The sequence below is a fragment of the Penaeus chinensis genome, chromosome 18, assembly GCF_019202785.1.
Source record: "Penaeus chinensis breed Huanghai No. 1 chromosome 18, ASM1920278v2, whole genome shotgun sequence".
Taxonomy (NCBI): domain Eukaryota; kingdom Metazoa; phylum Arthropoda; class Malacostraca; order Decapoda; family Penaeidae; genus Penaeus; species Penaeus chinensis.
In genome coordinates this window covers 28803402-28820901 of record NC_061836.1, presented here as the reverse complement: position 1 = coordinate 28820901, position 17500 = coordinate 28803402, and the positions used below count along the sequence as shown (strand labels likewise).

Here is a 17500-nt window from a genome sequence, read left to right as displayed (position 1 = left end):
TACACCATAATAATCACACAGTAATACCAACAATAATAACACTGTCAAAGTACTGAATCTCCTACAATTCTTAGTAATTGTATATTACACAAGAAGACTGAGTAGTAAAATCTGTTAGTGTGAATGGTTTCATTAAGGTTCGTGATATCACTAATCATATAAAAAACAAAGCAAAGACTACGTATCACAGTTGACAGAGAGGCATAAAACATCACTTCTGTATATAATACTTGGATTGTAAATGCCATTAGTCAGCTGTCACTAGACGTTCAGAATAAGTGACAGCTCAAAGTAGTGTAACTCATTATTTTCATCATGTTACTACCTCAGTGTTGATAGTTTCCTCTAAAATTGAGTATCGTGAGCCTGATTAATGTACTTGCAACACGATAGCATCATATCATCCTGCAATGCGAGACTGGAAGTATAAAGTGAACAGATAATGGCAATGAATAAAGAAAGAAAGAAAGAAAGAAAAATATATATCTAAACCACAACAGACACACATACGTCCAAGTCGCCACATCTCACCATCTGTCGAATTGTCGCGGATGACCACCCGTCCCATAGCACTGGTACAGTTGGGATTTTCCTCTGGGCCTTCAAGTTGCAGATCGAGGAACCGCAGGCTGAGGAAGTGCCCCACAGGCCCCACGATACGCCAAGTGCAAGTTGACATTGTCTGGGAAAGCCTCGGGGTAGTTGGGCGAGGTGATCACGCCGCCCTCGAGTACGTTGTAGGTGCCACCGCATGTGTCTGGGCGAGGGGGGTTGGAGGCGTTTAAGATTGGGTGGAAAGGGTTTGGGTTGTAGGCTTAAGAGGGCGTTGTAGTGCCACCGCATGTGTCTGGGCGAGGGAGGTTGGAGGCGTTTAAGATTGGGTGGAAAGGGTTTGGGTTGTAGGCTTAAGAGGGCGTTGTAGGTGCCACCTGGGCGAGGTAGGTGAGTTAAGATTGGCATATGTGTCTGGGCGAGGGAGGTTGTAAGCGTTTAAGTTTGAGTTGTAGGATTAATATTGGGTTGTAGGTTTAAGACTAGGTTGTAGGATTAAGACTGGGTTGTAGGATTGTATTGGGTTGTAGGTTTAAGACTGGGTTGTAGGATTAAGATTGAGTTGTAGGTTTAAGACTGGGTTGTTGGTTTAAGACTGGGTTATAGGATTAAGATTGAGTTGTAGATTTAAGATTGGGTTGTAGGTTTAATACTGGGTTGTTGGTTTAAGACTGGGATATAGGTTTAAGATTGGGTTGTATGTACCACCTGGGTGAGGTAGGTTTAAGAGTTAAGACTGGCACATGTTATCAAACTTATGTTAGATTAATAAAAAAGAGAGAGAGAAAAAAAACTTTAACATTAAATCAAAACATTAAAAACACTACCGCAAGATTTTGTAAATCAGTGCCCGCAGCTGCTTAGATTACGATACAATCACAAACAAATAGCACTTTTCTGATACCAACCTACTCTTAAAACCGCTTACCTATTTCAGCAATAGCCTTGAAGCCGGAGTGATGGTGAGTCATATTATTAAAGTAACGCACGTAAAGAATATTCCCTGTGCTGTGCTGAGTACTTGGAAGCTCAGATCCACAGGCGGTGTTCAGTAGAGGTGATAATATGGTACCCCCATCACGAACTTCCACGTAAGCCTGGTCGCAGCTGCCACTGTTGGTGAATGGATACTTGTGAACGAATGTGCAGTCGCTTAAGCGGAGACGCGAACACTATGAGAGGAAATCGACTGGGCTATGCAGGTGTATTGTGTATATGAAATGTACACATACATATGTTCATGTAAGTTTGTATGCATGAGTATATGCGTATACGTATATTTAGTTAATATATCTTTATATATACATATATCTATCTATCCAAACACACACACACACACACACACACACACACACACACACACACACACACACACACACACACACACACACACCTCGCATCTCCGATACACTAGATTCTAACCAGCTTAAGCACAGACCACATCCATACACTAACCCAAATGAAAGATAAATAGATTAATGTAAGAAACCGCCGGTTATGAAAAGGCATTCGACTATCAAGATTCATGCAATAAACGATAAAAGACCATCTCATCATATATGCATATATGCATATATATATATATATATATATATATATAAATAAATATATATACATATATGAATATATATATATTTATTTATATATATATATATATATATAAAGAGAGAGAGAGAGAGAGAGAGAGAGAGAGAGAGAAGAGAGAGAGAGAGAGAGAGAGAGAGAGAGAGAGAGAGAGAGAGAGAGAGAGAGAGAGAGAGAGAGAGAGAGAGAGAGAAAGAGAGAGAGAGAAAGAAAGAGAGAGAGAGAGTGAGAGTGAGTGAGAGTGAGAGTGAGAGTGAGAGAGAGTGAGAGTGAGAGTGAGAGTGAGAGTGAGAGTGAGAGTGAGAGAGAGAGAGAGAGAGAGAGAGAGAGAGAGAGAGAGAGAGTGAGAGAGAGTGAGAGTGAGAGTGAGAGTGAGAGTGAGAGAGAGAGAGAGAGAGAGAGAGAGAGAGAGAGTGAGAGTGAGAGTGAGAGTGAGAGTGAGAGAGAGAGAGAGAGAGAGAGAGAGAAGAGACGACGCGAGAAGGATAGAAGAAAAAAAAGACAGCCGAACAGACAAATCAACACTCAAACCACCCCTCCCCCCCCAAAAAAAAAAAAAAAAAAAAAATCCACAACTAACTCCAGCGTGGTGATATCGAAATGACCCTCGAAGTGGAGCGAGATCGCCTTGCCAGCTGGAGCAAGAATCACCCAGGCGCATTCAGTGTGAGGGTCAGGTGAGTTGGGATAATTCGGTGACGTAACCGTGAGGCGAGTCAAGTCAGCTGTTAGCCTGTGGTTGCCCCCGCACGCGTCAGCTGTTTCGTAGTATCGTAGTTTGAAGCCCTGCGTGGGGAGGAGAAGAGGAGGAGATGGTGTCAGCTGATGAGAGGTGTATATAGCGTATTCGAAAAAAACAGATTTCGAATGAATTGGAGTGTTAGTGAGATATTTATATTTCGTGTTTGTGTTTATCTTGTTTGTGTTTATATGTCATGTGATTTGTTTTAGCATTCTTTTTATGAAAGAGGAGATATGTGTTTATAGTGTGTTGGAAGGGTACAAGCCTATTATTTGTATTCTCTGACAATGACTGTGACACCGAGGTATTGCCAATGTTGCGTCTGTCATATTCCTTCCTATAATACTCTTGGTTGCTTTATGTTCCAAGGATGCCAATTCACTAACTGGTTATAAAGGGCATGTAAATCTTAGATATGTGTGTCCGCCCGTTTATGTTAGTTTATGTGTATTTACATACTTATACAGTATATAACAACGCATATACACACAATAATAAAAACAAAACAAAAACACGTGGACAATTCATCACATTACATAACTTAATTTTCTTCCACAAAAACAACACACCTTGTTACCGTCGCTGTTGTCCGAAACAAATTCTAGAGAGAGGACGTTCGAGGATGAGTCTGTGACTTGAGGAGTAGCTGTACCGCAGAATTTCCCGGCTCCGAGGAAGGGCGAGGAAGGGCTGTCGCCGTTTCGGATCTGAAAAAAAAAAGAAAAAAAAATATATATATGTATATATTTTTTTTTTTAGAAAGGGGGAAGAGGGAAGGAAGGGGGGGAAGGAGGGAAAGGAGGGGGAAGGGAAGGAGGGAGGGAGGGAGGGGGAAGGAGGGAAGGAGGGGGAAGGGGGGAAGGAGGGAGGGAGGGAGGGAGGGGGAGGGAGGAGGGAGGGAGGGAGGGAGGGGGAAAGGGGGAGGGAGGGGGAAGGAGGGAGGGAGGGGAGGAAGGAAGGGAGGGAGGGGGAAGGAGGGAGGGAGGGAGAGAGTAGATTTGTAGCTGGAGTGTTAGTAGCATGGGTAGTAGTAGTAGTAGTAACAGAAATAGTAGTTGTAAGCATGATAATTGCTTAATTAAATTAAGATAAATGCGGAAAGGAAGACTGTCAGGTTTAGGGACAGTACCTACAACAATAACAATGACAAGAAAAAGAAAGGAAGATAGGAAGGAGGAGAACAAGAATGAAGGAAAGGACAGAAAGAAAGAAAAGATAAAAAAGAAAGAAGGAAAGAGACAAAGAGGGGAAAGACAAGAAGCAAAAAAAAAAACAAAAAAAAAAACAAGAAAGGAAGGGAAAAAAAGAGAAAAATAAAGAATGATAAGAAAGAAAGAAATATTAAAAGCGAAAAGAAACAAAAGAAAGAAAATAAAAAGAAAGAAAAAAACGAAAGAAAAATAAAGAAAATAAAGAAAAAGAAAGAAAAAGAAAGAAAATAAAGAAAAAAGAAAGAAAATAGAAAGAAAAGAGAAAGACAACAAACGAAAGAAAAAAGAAAGACAACAAACGAAAGAAAAAGAAAGACAACAAACGAAAGAAAAACAAAAAACAAAACAAAAAAAGAAAGGAAAAGACAGTAAACAAAGAAAAGAAAAGAACAAAGGAAAAAAACAAACTAAATAAAAACAGAGCTAGCAGACACTCACCAAAAGATAATCTCCCCCACAAATTGGCGTTGTGTTCGTCACCTTGAAAGAATCGAACTCAAGCCTGATGGTCCTTCCAAAGCCAACTCTTATCTGCCACTTACAGCGGAGTCCGGGGTCATAGTTCTCCGGGTAATTGGGTGTGGAGATAACACCTTCAGGGCCGTACAGGTAGCCTCCGCATACTGGGTGAGAGACGGTTGGCTGTGTTATATTTATTTATGATTTTGTTATTATTGATATAAAGTTTTTTTTTTTTTTTTTTTTTTTTTTTTTTTGGGGGGGGGGGTGATTTTCTTCCTTTTTTTGACTGTGTGTGGGGTGAGGGGGGGAGGGAGTGTTATTTTCGCTCTCTATCTGGTTCTGTCTGTTTGTCTCTCTTCCTCTCTCTCGCATCTCAATTTCTCTCTCCATCTCTCTCTTTCTTTCATTTCTCCTCAACCGCCCTAAAACCCTACCCAGTTACCCTTCTATCTATCTATCCTGTTTTCTCCTTACTTTGTTAACCCGTTTACCCAGTTACCCTACTACCCCGTCCACTCGTTACCCTGCTACCCCGTTACCCTGTTACTCCGTACCCTCGTTACTCCATTTACCTCCCATTAACCGTCTCTTCGGGTAATCACCCAATGAATTCCTTTCTCGTTATGATGTGGGACTCGTTACCCTGCTACCCCGTCCCCTCGTTACCCTGTTCCCTCGTTACCCTGTTACTACGTTCCCTCGTTACCCTTTTACCCCGTTCCCTCGTTACCCTCTTACCCCATTACCCGTCTCTTCAAGTAATCTCCCAACGACTTCCTTACTTGGACTGATGTGGGCCTCGAACCCTCTCCCACTTATGGAATGGTCGGTGACGAAGGTGAGTTTCAAGAAGCGACCGCTGGACTTGAAGAATTTCTCGGACCACTGCGACCGACGGCAGAGCGTACGGGTTAGGTTCCACGTCTGACGGCCTTCCACGCCTGAGGAATCGGAGGATGGGGTAAAATAGAGAATGTGAAAGAAAAGGGAAAAACGAAAATAATCTCGGACCACAGTGACCACCGGCAGAGCGTACGGGTTAGGTTCCATGTCTGACGGCCTGAGGAAGCGAAGGATGGGATAACATAGGGAGGAAAAACAAAAACAAAGGAAGAAAGAAAAAGGAAAAGGGGAAAACGAAATAAAAAAAAATTATGACCACTGCACAGCGTACGGGTTAGGTTACGTGTCTGACAGCTCTTTATGCCTGAAGAATCGAAGAGTGGGATGAAATAGAGGAAAAAAGAGAAAAAGGAAGGAAGGAATGGTGAAAAAAAGAAAAAAGAAAAAGGGCAAAGAGAGGAGGAGAAGAAGAAGAAAAAGGTGTGTGTGGTTCAGGATCCATGTCTGGCGACCTTCCAAGCCTGAGATAACGAAGAGTAGGATGAAATAGGGAGAAACGAAGGAGAAAGAATAGATGAAAGAAAGAAAAAGGGTAAGGAAAGAGAAGAAGAGAAGGAAGGTGTGTGTGGGTTAGGTCCTAAATTAGATGATGTTGATCATGATGATGGTGATAGTAACTATGATGATGAATGGTGATGATAGTGAATGATGATGGTATTCACTCTAATATTTGATGACGATGATAGTTTTGATAGTGATGGAGATGATGATAACTAATTATTTTAGTACTGATAATAGTGAAAGCGATGATGATGATGATACTACTACTACTACTACTACTACTAATGATCATAATAATAATAATAATAATAATAATGATAATAATAATAATAATAATAATAATAATAATAATAATGATAATAATAATAATGATAATAATGATAATAATAATAATAGTGATAATAATAACAAAGATGATGGTAATGATGATAATAATAACAATAATAATAAAAAAATAATAACAGATGATGGTAATGATGATGATAATAATACACACACAAAAAAACAAAAACATAACAACGATAACAATAATAAAACAATAACAATAATGGTTATAATAATCATAACAATACAACTACTACCATTACTTATAATGATAACAATGATAACAATTATAACAGGAATGATGATAATTCCTAATAGATTCAATTCCTCCCTTTCACTATCATTAGTCCCTTACACTTAAAAAAGGAAGATTAGCCATCAACCTACCATCATAAATATTAACGCGATCGTATAGGCATGTTTGCGATTCCTCCAGTTCATAAGACACGTAGATTTGCAAGCGGAAATGTGCGGGAGCTTCCAACACCCACTGGCAGTTGAGGTTGTTAGCATAGCCTGGGTTACCTGGGTTTTTGATTACCGTTGAGGATTCGTTGAGCGTCATGAAGAAGGTGCAGTTGCTATCGGCTGTTGCACGTGGCAGGGGGGGGTGAGAGAGAGTACAGGTTAGGTGGGAATGTTCTGTACTGTTGGCGATTGGTATGTTAATAGCATGATTTTTTTCCGGGTTGAGTTATCGATGTTTGGGGTTGTGGAAGCATTGAGTCTTGAGGGTTCTATGTGGATGGTTTTTTTTCAGGGTTTGGTTATCGGTGTTTGGGTTGTACAAGCACGAATTCTTCTTTTTTTCCGGGTTTAATTATGAAGATCCAATTTTCCTTATCATAGAATGAAGACTTAGAAAACGCTACACGTCGATACAAACCTTGCCTGACCATCGACGAGGGAGGATAAACTCCTCGGTCAACGGCGTCATAGCGGAACCGGAACCTGGCACCCACGTTGTGATGCCCAGTGTGGAACTTGACCGTCGCCACATTCCACGAGCTGTAGATGGGATCTGGGGGTGCCTCGTAGCCGCAGAAAGTGCCGATATGTCTGTAGTAGCCTGAGTAAACCTATAAGGGTGGAGAGCATTATAGAGGTTATCGTGTGCAGGATCGACACGTTGTTTTTAACAAACTACATTTCATTTTTTTACGAGGAGGCGAAGATGTACTTAGGTTAACGATGATTGGCGTCTAAATAACATATATGTATTTCAGTCAGTTTTCATCACCATTATTACCAGCCATCACTAGCCTATCAAGAAAAACAATTCTCCTCTTTAAAAGAACGGAGTATTATTGGTTGACCTGTTTCTTCCTTGCACTGGGTAAGCAAAGTAACAGTTTAATGCCTGTAATATTTCGGGTTAAAACTCTATAGGATTCCACACTCTTCATCACGAATTTCAAAACTATCACACTATTCACTGCTCTCGTAAAGCTACATATATTTATCTATCTCAGGGTGATAGGAGTAACTCTGTAATGTGACTCCCCTTTCTATATTCACTTGAAAAGAAAAACATGATGGTAAATTTAATAGCTAAAGTGATAGGTCCGATAAATTGCGCTCACTTCCTTAACTTATCTGAGATTCCAAGTTTAGATATTATTACATATTGTCATAAAGGTCTCAAGTTTTAAAATCGCAAGTTAAGAGTCTCTAAAGGATAATTTAAATCATCCCTGTTAGGACCTGAAAAAATAATAAGGTCTATTCCTAGCACATCTGATTTCATCTATGAATAATTTTCCTTCAGTGAGTATATTTTGAAACCGTGACACAAAAAAACACAAACTCTTTCATGACAGAAGACCATATTCGCTCTTACCTGCACAGACGAAATACAAGTGTCGTCGACGGGGTTGCCTTCGATGTCCATATCTAAGAAGGTGATACGTACGACCTTTCTCCAGGGCACTGTGATCCGCCAGGTAATGTCCTCGCCCCTGTACACGTGTGGGTACATAGGGGACACGACCTCGCCGCTCTCGCCTCGTTGGGTAACGCCGTACACTGAAGGGGGAGGAGGAGGGGGGGGGGGGTAGTAGTATCAGAGAGGTTTTTGCCGTGTCTGGTTTTTATTACTCTCGCACTGTCTCTGTCTGTCTGTTTCTTTCTTTCTGTCTGTCTGTCTGTCTGTCTGTCTGTCTGTCTGTCTGTCTGTCTGTCTGTCTGTCTGTCTGTCTGTCTAACTCTCTCTCTCTAACTCTCTTACTCTCTCACTCTCTCACTCTCTCACTCTCTCACTCACTCTCTCACTCTCTCGCTCACTCTCACTCAGTCTCTCAGTCTCTCACTCAATCTCTCACTCTCTCACTCAGTCTCTCATTCTCTCATTCTCTCAGTCTCTCAGTCTCTCACTCTCACTCAATCTCTCACTCTCCCACTCAGTCTCTCACTCTCTCACTCAATCTCTCAATCTCACTCAATTTCTCACTCTCTCACTCAATCTCTCACTCTCTCACTCTCTCACTCTCTCACTCATTCTCTCACTCAATCTCTCACTCTCTCACTCAATCTCTCACTCTCTCACCCAATCTCTCACTCAATCTCTCACTCTCTCACTCTCTCACTCTCTCACTCTCTCACTCACTCTCTCACTCTCTCACTCTCTCACTCTCTCACTCTCTCACTCAATCTCTCACTCTCTCCCTCCATATCCCTCTCCCTATCCCCCTCCCGACCCCTTTCCCTATTCCGCTCCCTATCCCCCAGACGTTTCATACACACGACGACGCCAGATCCTCACCTAGGCTGTAGGAGGCGAGGAAGCCCTTGGCCCCCACGCCCTCCTCGTCCGAACGGAACTTGATCCAGAGGGAGTCGTGGGCGTTGATGGACGCCGGGAGGTCGGTGGAGCAGTTGTGGAGAAGCAGAGGTCCCGCAGGGTCCGTCTCGTGCACCTCGACGTAGTCTGTGTTGCATCCTTGGCTGTTCTCCAAGTCGAATTCTACGAAGTTGAGTTGTACTTCGTTGCCTGGTGGGGTGGGGGTGGGGGTGGGGATGGGGGTTGGGGTGGGGGTGGGGGTGGGGAGATGGGGGTGGGGGTGGGGGTGGAAGCAGTTAGATTAGATTAAAGATGTTGATTGGGTGTTGATGCGTTCGTAGTGAGTGAGTGAGGCTTTTTATATGAATGTATAATCCGGTATGTTGGAGTATTTGTTGTTTAATATACATACATGCGGACATAAATGCATACATACATAGAGAAACATACACAGAAACATGCACACACACACCTTTCTTCTCCCCCCCCCCCCCCACACACACCTCCTCCCCCCAAACACACTTCCATTCCCCCCACACATACACCTCCCCCCCCCCCACACACACACCTCAACCCCAAACACACCTCCTCTTCCCCCCCCCCCCTCCAACACACTTCCCCTTCCACCCCCCCCAAACACACCTCCCCTTCCACCCCCCCCAAACACCCCTCCCCTTCCGTACCCCCCCCCCCCACACACACACTGACATCCCCTCTCCCCCAAACCTACCTGGACCAGCTTTGACGTTCCACTCGCACTCAATGGGACTCGGGTAAGGCTGAGGATAATGGGGCGTGGCCAGCTCTCCCGACACCGAACTCAGGTCTCCTCCACAGCCTGAAGTGAGGACGCTATAGACAGCCCTGTGGAGGAAGAGAGAGAGAGAGAGAGATAAGATGGGGAAAGGAAAACGGACATTGTTGGTAAATATTCATTATCAATGGTGGATATAATTGTCTTATTGAGATGAATTTTTTTTTTCAATGTATATGATATTAATGATGGGTGTAATTGTCTCAGAAAAGGGGGGAAGAAATCTTAAAATTTGGAATCTATACGATATTAATGGTGAATACAACTGTCAGAGAGACATGGAAAACATAATTTTTAAATAATGGATATAACTGTCTTAATGAGATGGAAAACACATATTTTATATATATACGACGCCTAATTATATGAAAAGGAGGACGGAAATTTCAATAGTAGGCAAATATGCGGTATTAATAATGGACATAACTGTCTTAGCGAGAAAGAAAGGCATTCATTTTTTATTTATGCAACGTTAATGGTAAATAATTGCCTAAGAGAGAGTGGAAACAGAAACTTGAAATATAGACAAATATATAATATCTATGGTGAATATAACTGTCATAAAAAGATTTAGAACAGAAATATGAAATGTGGACAAATAAATGATATTGGTGAATATGATTGTCGTAGAGATATGGAAAACAGAAAATTAAAATGTAGGCAAATATACGATATTTAATGATGCATATAATTGTTTCAGAGAGATGGAAAAGCATAGATATCAAATATATACGTTATTATTGGTGCATATATTTGTCTTAAAGATATATCCAAATACATATTCTAAATATATATTGATATCAACGATGAATAAAAGTTTCTAAGATATATGGAAAACACATATCTTAAATATTTACGACATAAATGGTGAAAATAATTGTCCGAGAGAGATGGAAAATATAAATCACACACACACACACACACACACACACACACATACACACACACACACACACACACACACACACACACACACACACACACACACACACACAAACACACACAGAGACCTACCTGAATCCTACACCGAAGCCATACAACGTGACCAAGTTAACAGTAAGATATCTTCCAGAGGAAATGATTGCACGTGGAGTATGGGACCCACAGTATCTTCCTTGTTCAGGAGCGCGGTTATTAGGGCCGTCCAATATCTGGTAAGACAAGGAAGTTAGGTGCATCTGGTAAACAAGGAAGTTAGGTGTATCTGGTAAGAAAAGGAAGTTAGGTGTATCTAGTAAGATAAGGAAGTTAGGTGTATCTGGTAAACAAGGAAGTTAGGTGTATCTGGTAAGATAAGGAAGTTATATGTATCTGGTAAATAAGGAAGTTATATGTATCTGGTAAATAAGGAAGTTAGGTGTATCTAGTAAGGTAAGGAAGTTAGGTGTATCTGGTAAACAAGGAAGTTAGGTGTATCTAGTAAGGTAAGGAAGTTAGGTGTATCTGGTAAACAGGGAAGTTAGGTGTAACTAGTAAGCCAAGGGAGTTAGGTGTATCTAGTAAGATAAGGAAGTTAGATGTATTCCTTAAGGGTTCTTTTGCATTGTAGGCGACAGAAAAGGAGGTCCTTATGGTGTATCTTACTTCTTTTTAAAAAATGTGAAAGGTTCTTTATTATGTTTTCTACACTGAAAGAGATGTAAGATTTATTTTTTTCCTACCTTGTAAGATATTTATCGTATTTATCATTTCATAATAGGCAAATAAGAATGTCTAACGTGGAAGAATATTAAAAGTGTCCGATTTTATGATCTTTTAAAGATAAAACATTTTCTTGTGTCGTTTTCTATCTCGTAAGATGATAGAAAACGACAAAATATAAAGCCTGGAGTATTAAGGAAAACGCAAAGGAAGTGAGATCTAGGAAAATTGATAGAAATTATTTAGAGATAATCACGACTGGGAATAATGAAATATTACCGCTGCAAGAAAAAAAAAAAAAAAAAAAATAGAAGGATTACGAACGCAAATAGAATGTAAAGAAAACGAGATTTAAGAAAATTGACAGAAAATGTAAACTAAATCATTACAAGGTAGGGGAAACTAAAGAAGAGAGGAAAGGTGAGGCGTAGTTAAATAGAAAAAAAAGAAACACTTACAAATAAACCGTAGGTAGATAAAAACATTCGTCAAAGCAAAAACCCTCATAATTAAAAAACGAAAGAATTAACAAATATATAAACAAATAAAGAAGTGGGTAACTGAAAAGAAACAAAAACATTCTTACCGCTACATAGTCCATACTGCAGTTATTGACGTTCGGGATTCTTGTGTGTATGTCCAGATGGGCTATGTGAAGCATGACTCGGGAGCCTTTGCAAATAGAAGGAAACAAAATAATCTTAGTGAGGTTTGGGTATAACCAAGTATCTTTTTAAGTATGAATTTTCATCTATTTCTGCCTCTGACTCTCTCTGTCTTTCTGTCTGTCTTTTCTGTTTTCTCTTTCTTTCCCTCTCCTCTCCCCCCCCCCTCTCTCTCTCTCTCTCTCTCTCTCTCTCTCTCTCTCTCTCTCTCTCTCTCTCTCTCTCTCTCTCTCTCTCTCTCTCTTAACCCCTTAAACTCTGAGAGAGAGAGAAAGAGATACAGCGATAGAGAGAGAGAGAGAGAGAGAGAGAGAGAGAGAGAGAGAGAGAGAGAGAGAGAGAGAGAGAGAGAGAGAGAGAGAGAGCGAGAGAGAGAGAGAGAGAGAGAGAGAGAGAGAGAGAGAGAGAGAGAGAGAGAGAGAGAGAGAGAGAGAGAGAGAGGAAATGCTAATTCTTATATCAAAGTTTGCAACTCAGCAGCCTCCGTCTATCTCCTCCCCTCCAGCTGCAGGCACGCGCGCCCCTCACCATCAGGAGCCTGTAGATGCCACGAGCAGTTGAGACCGGAAGTGAAGAGGTGGGGGTAGTGGGGGGACACGAGGTCACCGCGTTCGTCCATAGACACGTTGACAGTCGCTCCGCATCCCTGTCATGAGGGAAAGACAGTGTCATACAAGGTGGGAGTTTTAGAAATGTCATTTTAATTATTATCCTCTGATGCTGAATTCTTGTGTAGTTTCAAAAAAGCTCGTGTTTCCTTTGATTTGATTAAGTTTAATTTAATTTAAATTTTTCTTTTCTTTTTATTCTTTTACTTCGTGTGTGCTGTTTTATAATCTCCACCTACCCTCTTGTAGGAGGCGGTGAATCCTCGGCCGCGTGACGTGCCAGCATAGACGAGGCGGACGGTGAGGGAATTCCCCGTCGACCTCACGAAATTCGGGGTTGTTGGGGTGTCCAGACAGCGCCTCGTCAGCTCGGGTCCGGTGGAGTCTGTGCCGTCATATACCTGCGGAGAAAAAGGCATTAATAGAGTTGTGAAGTATGATCTCATCTGTGCTGGAGTCAGTGTTAACTCTGACGTCGAAAGAAAGAAAGAGTTTTGAGAAGAAGAGAAAAAGAAAAAGAAGAAAAAAAGAAAAATGTGAAAAAAAATATTAAATTTACACGCACAAACCTATTATGTTAGCACGCTTAGCACGTGGAAATTACAGGCTTGTAAAACAAATAACAACCTTAACACAATAATCAGCTTCTGACATACCGCTACGTATTCGTCGCTGCAATTAGTACTGAACTGGACATCGAAATCAGTGAAGTTAAATTCCACGATGTGCAGACGATCGACAGTGATAGTCCATTGACAGTCGCTGTTGATGAAGTCCTGATTCGGGTATCCTGGGGTGTGAATTGTGCCTTCAGGAGCCGAGTAAGTGCCTCCACATCCTGCAGGAATAGGGAAAGAAACACGTGATATTGGCATTTAGTAGAATAGGTAGGTTGTGTTTCCATATAAAGTTTTTGGAGTTATTTTCCTATTTTGGGATTGGCTGTCCGAGCTTTCTAGACTTTATGAAAAAAAACTACGTGATAATCTTACTTTTTGTAATAGAATGGAAGAAAGAAAGAAAAATAGAAAACAAGAAGGAAAGAGAGACAGGTAGATAGACAGGAGGAAGGAAAGGAAATAGCAAAAGAAAGAAGGAAAGAATTAAAGAATGAATGAAAGAATGAAATCTAAGAAAAGAAAAGAAAGAAAAAGAAAGAAAGAAAAAATGAATGAAAGATAGAAAGAAAAACAAAGAAAAAAAACACAAAACGAAACGAAAAAAAAACACTGAAAGAAAGAAAAGAAAAACAAAACAAAACACTGAAAGAAAAAACAAAACAAACCAGAAAAGAAAAACGAAATAAAAAAAGTACAGAACTCGAGCACCAACCATCATGCAGAGTCCTGTAAGTGGCATTGAACCCTTTTCCCCTGACGGACTGGTCGCTATGCAGGGAGAGGAAAGCCTGGTTGCCTTGCGTAGTGGCGACGATGGGGTGCGTCTGACGGTGACACAGCGTCTGGAGTTCGGGCGAAGACGCATCCGGGCCTCCGTAGATCTGCGGTGATGGTGATGATGGTGATGATGATGATGATGGTGAGGTTTGTATTTATATGAGGAGTGGCCTGTATGCCTGTCTGAGTCTAGGTATATATAAATATATATATATATATATTTTTTTTTTTTTATCTGTCTGTTTTATATATTGTCCTCTTATCTTTAATATACATCATGGAATTTCATCTTATCCTTGAACAACGCGAAACCTCGTCGTAAAACATGGCCCTTACCTTCTATCCGAGCCGCAAAACCTCGACCCTACCTTCAAAACACATTGAAACCTCGGGCCTACCTTCAGAACAACGTGCAGCCTCCCTATTCCCTTCAATCCACTCCTTGAAAACCTCGCCCTTACCTCCAATAACTCACGAAACCTCCCCGCGACCCCCCACCCCCACACCCCCTCCCCCGACCACGATACCCTCGTCCTTTTACCTTCAGCGAATCGAAAACGCAGTTGCCAAAGCTCTCCAGATCGAAGTCGTGCACGGTGATCTCAATCCTGGTGCCCGGGGCCGTCCGGATATTCCACTCGCAGTCGGTGTTGATCGGGTAGGCGTTCGGGTAGTTCGGGCTGTTGAAGGACCCGGTCGCCTTCGTCAGCTCGCCTCCGCAACCTGAGCCGATGGAGGGAACGGCAGGGAGTGGGAGGAAAGGGAGGGAAAGGGAGGGAAGGGGAGGGAAGGGGAGGGAAGGGGAGAGAAGGGGAGGGAAGGGGAGGGGAAGGGAGGAAGGGAGGGGAAGGGAGGGAAGGGTAGGGAGGGCAGTGGAGGGAAGGGGAGGGAAGGGGAGGGAAGGGGAGGAAAGGGAGGGAAGGTAGGAAGGGTAGGGCAGGGAGGAATGTGAGGGAAGGAGGAAATGAGGGATCGGAGGGAAGGGAGGAAGGAGGAAATGGAGGGAACGGGAGGAATGCAGGGGAGGGGAGGGAATGTGAGGGGATGGAAAGAATGGGAGGGATCGGGAGGGAATGGGAGGGAAGGGAGGGAATGGAAGGGGAAAGGAGGAAATGGAAGGGGAAGGGAGGGAACGGGAGGGGAAGGGAGGAAATGGAGGGAAGGGAGGGAAGGGGAGGGAAGGGAAGGAATGGGAGGGAACGGGAGGGAAGGGGAGGGAAAAGGAGGGAAAGGAAAGAAAATGTGTTTTTTTCTTAATCGTGCGGAGTATCTAACGTTTTTTTTTTATTATTGTTTTATTCTTATTAATCAATTTTTACTGTACTTTTTATATGGACTAGTATTTTATATTCTAAATAACAGTAGTAATAGTTCCAACTCGTAAATTCCAACGCTGTAGGTCAACTTATCTCTTTGTTAAGTTCATCAGTTAAGTTAATTTGAATGGCGCTCCTTCTAGCTTTGTTAATCTTTAATTATTATCTAATTATCATTTAATTATTATCTATCTATCGGTCCTAGATTTAAATACTCCAGGTAATCTGATTTCTTTGTTAATTGATTGGATCAATTTGTGTGGTTTTCCTCGATTCCAGCGCTCTGGACAATCAGACCTCTTTGTTAAGTTGATTCATTAAGCTCTACATCATCTTTCTCTTTTAAGTTGATTCATTAAGCTCTACATCATCTTTCTCTTTTAAGTTGATTCATTAAGCTCTACATCATCTTTCTCTTTTAAGTTGGTTCATTAAGCTCTATATCACATTTCTCCTTAAGTTGATTCATTAAGCTCTACATCACCTTTCTCCTTTAAGTTAATCAATTAAGCTCTACATCATCTTTCTCCTTTGAGTTGATTCATTAAGCTCTACATCCTCTTTCTCCTCCCATACGAACTGCTTTTCCTTACCATTGACGACCCACTCGAGGCGGAATCCATTATCAGCCACAATGTAATCACTGACGAAGTTCACCTCGAGGACATTCATGGTGGGCGAGGTGGCGATGGGCGGCGGTGGGTGCAATCTGCAGTAGTGCCCGATGACTGAGCGTGCCACTTCGCTGTCACGACCCTCACGTAGCTGGGAAGGAGAGGCAGAGGCAGGGAGAGGAAGGCAGAGGTTCAGTAATTAACACTTTGTGTTTCCAGTCACTGTTTTTGTTATTATCATTATTATCATTATCATCATCACCATTATAATTATTATTCTGATCATTATTCTTATCATTATTTTCATTATCATCATTATTATTATAAGTGTCTATTTTCTACCCTAAGGCACACACGGCAAACACGCGTGCGTGGCCCCAGTACCTATTTTCAACCACACACAACCCCACTCACCTCCACGAAGTCATAATAACATAACTCAGTCTCGGAGCTCATTGACACTTCCAAGACGAAATCGCTGAACGAGGCATTGATAGAGTTTCCTTGAGGGACTTTGATCGTCCACGTACAGTTCTGGTCGTGTGGGTATGGGTTCGGGTAGTTCAAGGAGGTAATGACCCCGCGTGGACCCGTGATCACGCGGTTACACACTGTGGAAGGCGAGGCGGCGGGGCGTGCATTAGTATCGTTTTTTTTTTTTTTTTTTTTTTTTTTTTTTTTTTTTTTGTGTGTGTGTGGAGGGGGGTAGGGGTGGGGTGCGTGTGGGGGGAGGGGCGTGGGTGTCGGGGGTAGGGGGGGGTTGCGTGTGTGTGTGTGTGAATATCAGTATCAGTACATATACTGGCGTACAAGCATGATTGAATATGTATACATATATGCAAACGCTTATATACAATATATAACCGTATGTAAAACAATAACACCATACCTCTCTTCCATCAATCCCCCCTTACCTGCTGTATAATGCGCTTTAAATCCTCTTGAATTGATAACATGATCAGCCAGGAAGGAAATATACATCGTGTTAGAAGTCGAATTGTAACCAATGAAGCGGTCAGCCGTCGCACAGTGGCGTCCCAGCAAAGGCGCTCGCTCGTTATCCCCATCTCGGATCTGTGACATGTTAATAATATGTAAATTATATGTTAATAATGGGTATGGTATTAATGGGTATGCTAATAATGGGTATGGTATTAATGGGTATGCTAATAATGGGTATGGTATTAATGGGTATGCTAATAATGGGTATGGTATTAATGGGTATGCTAATAATGGGCATGTTGAATATATGTTGATAATAGGTATATTATCAATGGGTATGATGATAAGGGTTATGTTGATCATGGCCATGCTAAATGTTGATAATGGGCATGTTAAATCTATGCTAATAATGGGTATATTATTAATGGGTATGTTAATAAGGGTT

The 17500-nt window shown here is 41.8% G+C and overlaps 1 protein-coding gene across 1 annotated transcript in view; it reads right to left on the bottom strand.

Moving 5' to 3' along the window:
* The window catches only part of LOC125034652 (cubilin-like), a 334702-nt gene that overhangs the window by 26440 nt on the left and 290762 nt on the right, over window positions 1-17500 (bottom strand). Inside the window, 23 exon segments of the mRNA XM_047626554.1 lie at window positions 532-676; window positions 678-757; window positions 836-847; window positions 1481-1665; window positions 2717-2922; window positions 3448-3585; window positions 4528-4712; window positions 5334-5492; window positions 6667-6867; window positions 7166-7358; window positions 8120-8304; window positions 9041-9268; window positions 9789-9922; window positions 10887-11023; window positions 12100-12185; window positions 12707-12824; window positions 13026-13187; window positions 13443-13624; window positions 14119-14287; window positions 14725-14906; window positions 16093-16264; window positions 16528-16724; window positions 17028-17187. Coding sequence (XP_047482510.1) covers window positions 532-676; window positions 678-757; window positions 836-847; window positions 1481-1665; window positions 2717-2922; window positions 3448-3585; window positions 4528-4712; window positions 5334-5492; window positions 6667-6867; window positions 7166-7358; window positions 8120-8304; window positions 9041-9268; window positions 9789-9922; window positions 10887-11023; window positions 12100-12185; window positions 12707-12824; window positions 13026-13187; window positions 13443-13624; window positions 14119-14287; window positions 14725-14906; window positions 16093-16264; window positions 16528-16724; window positions 17028-17187 — 3616 coding nt within the window.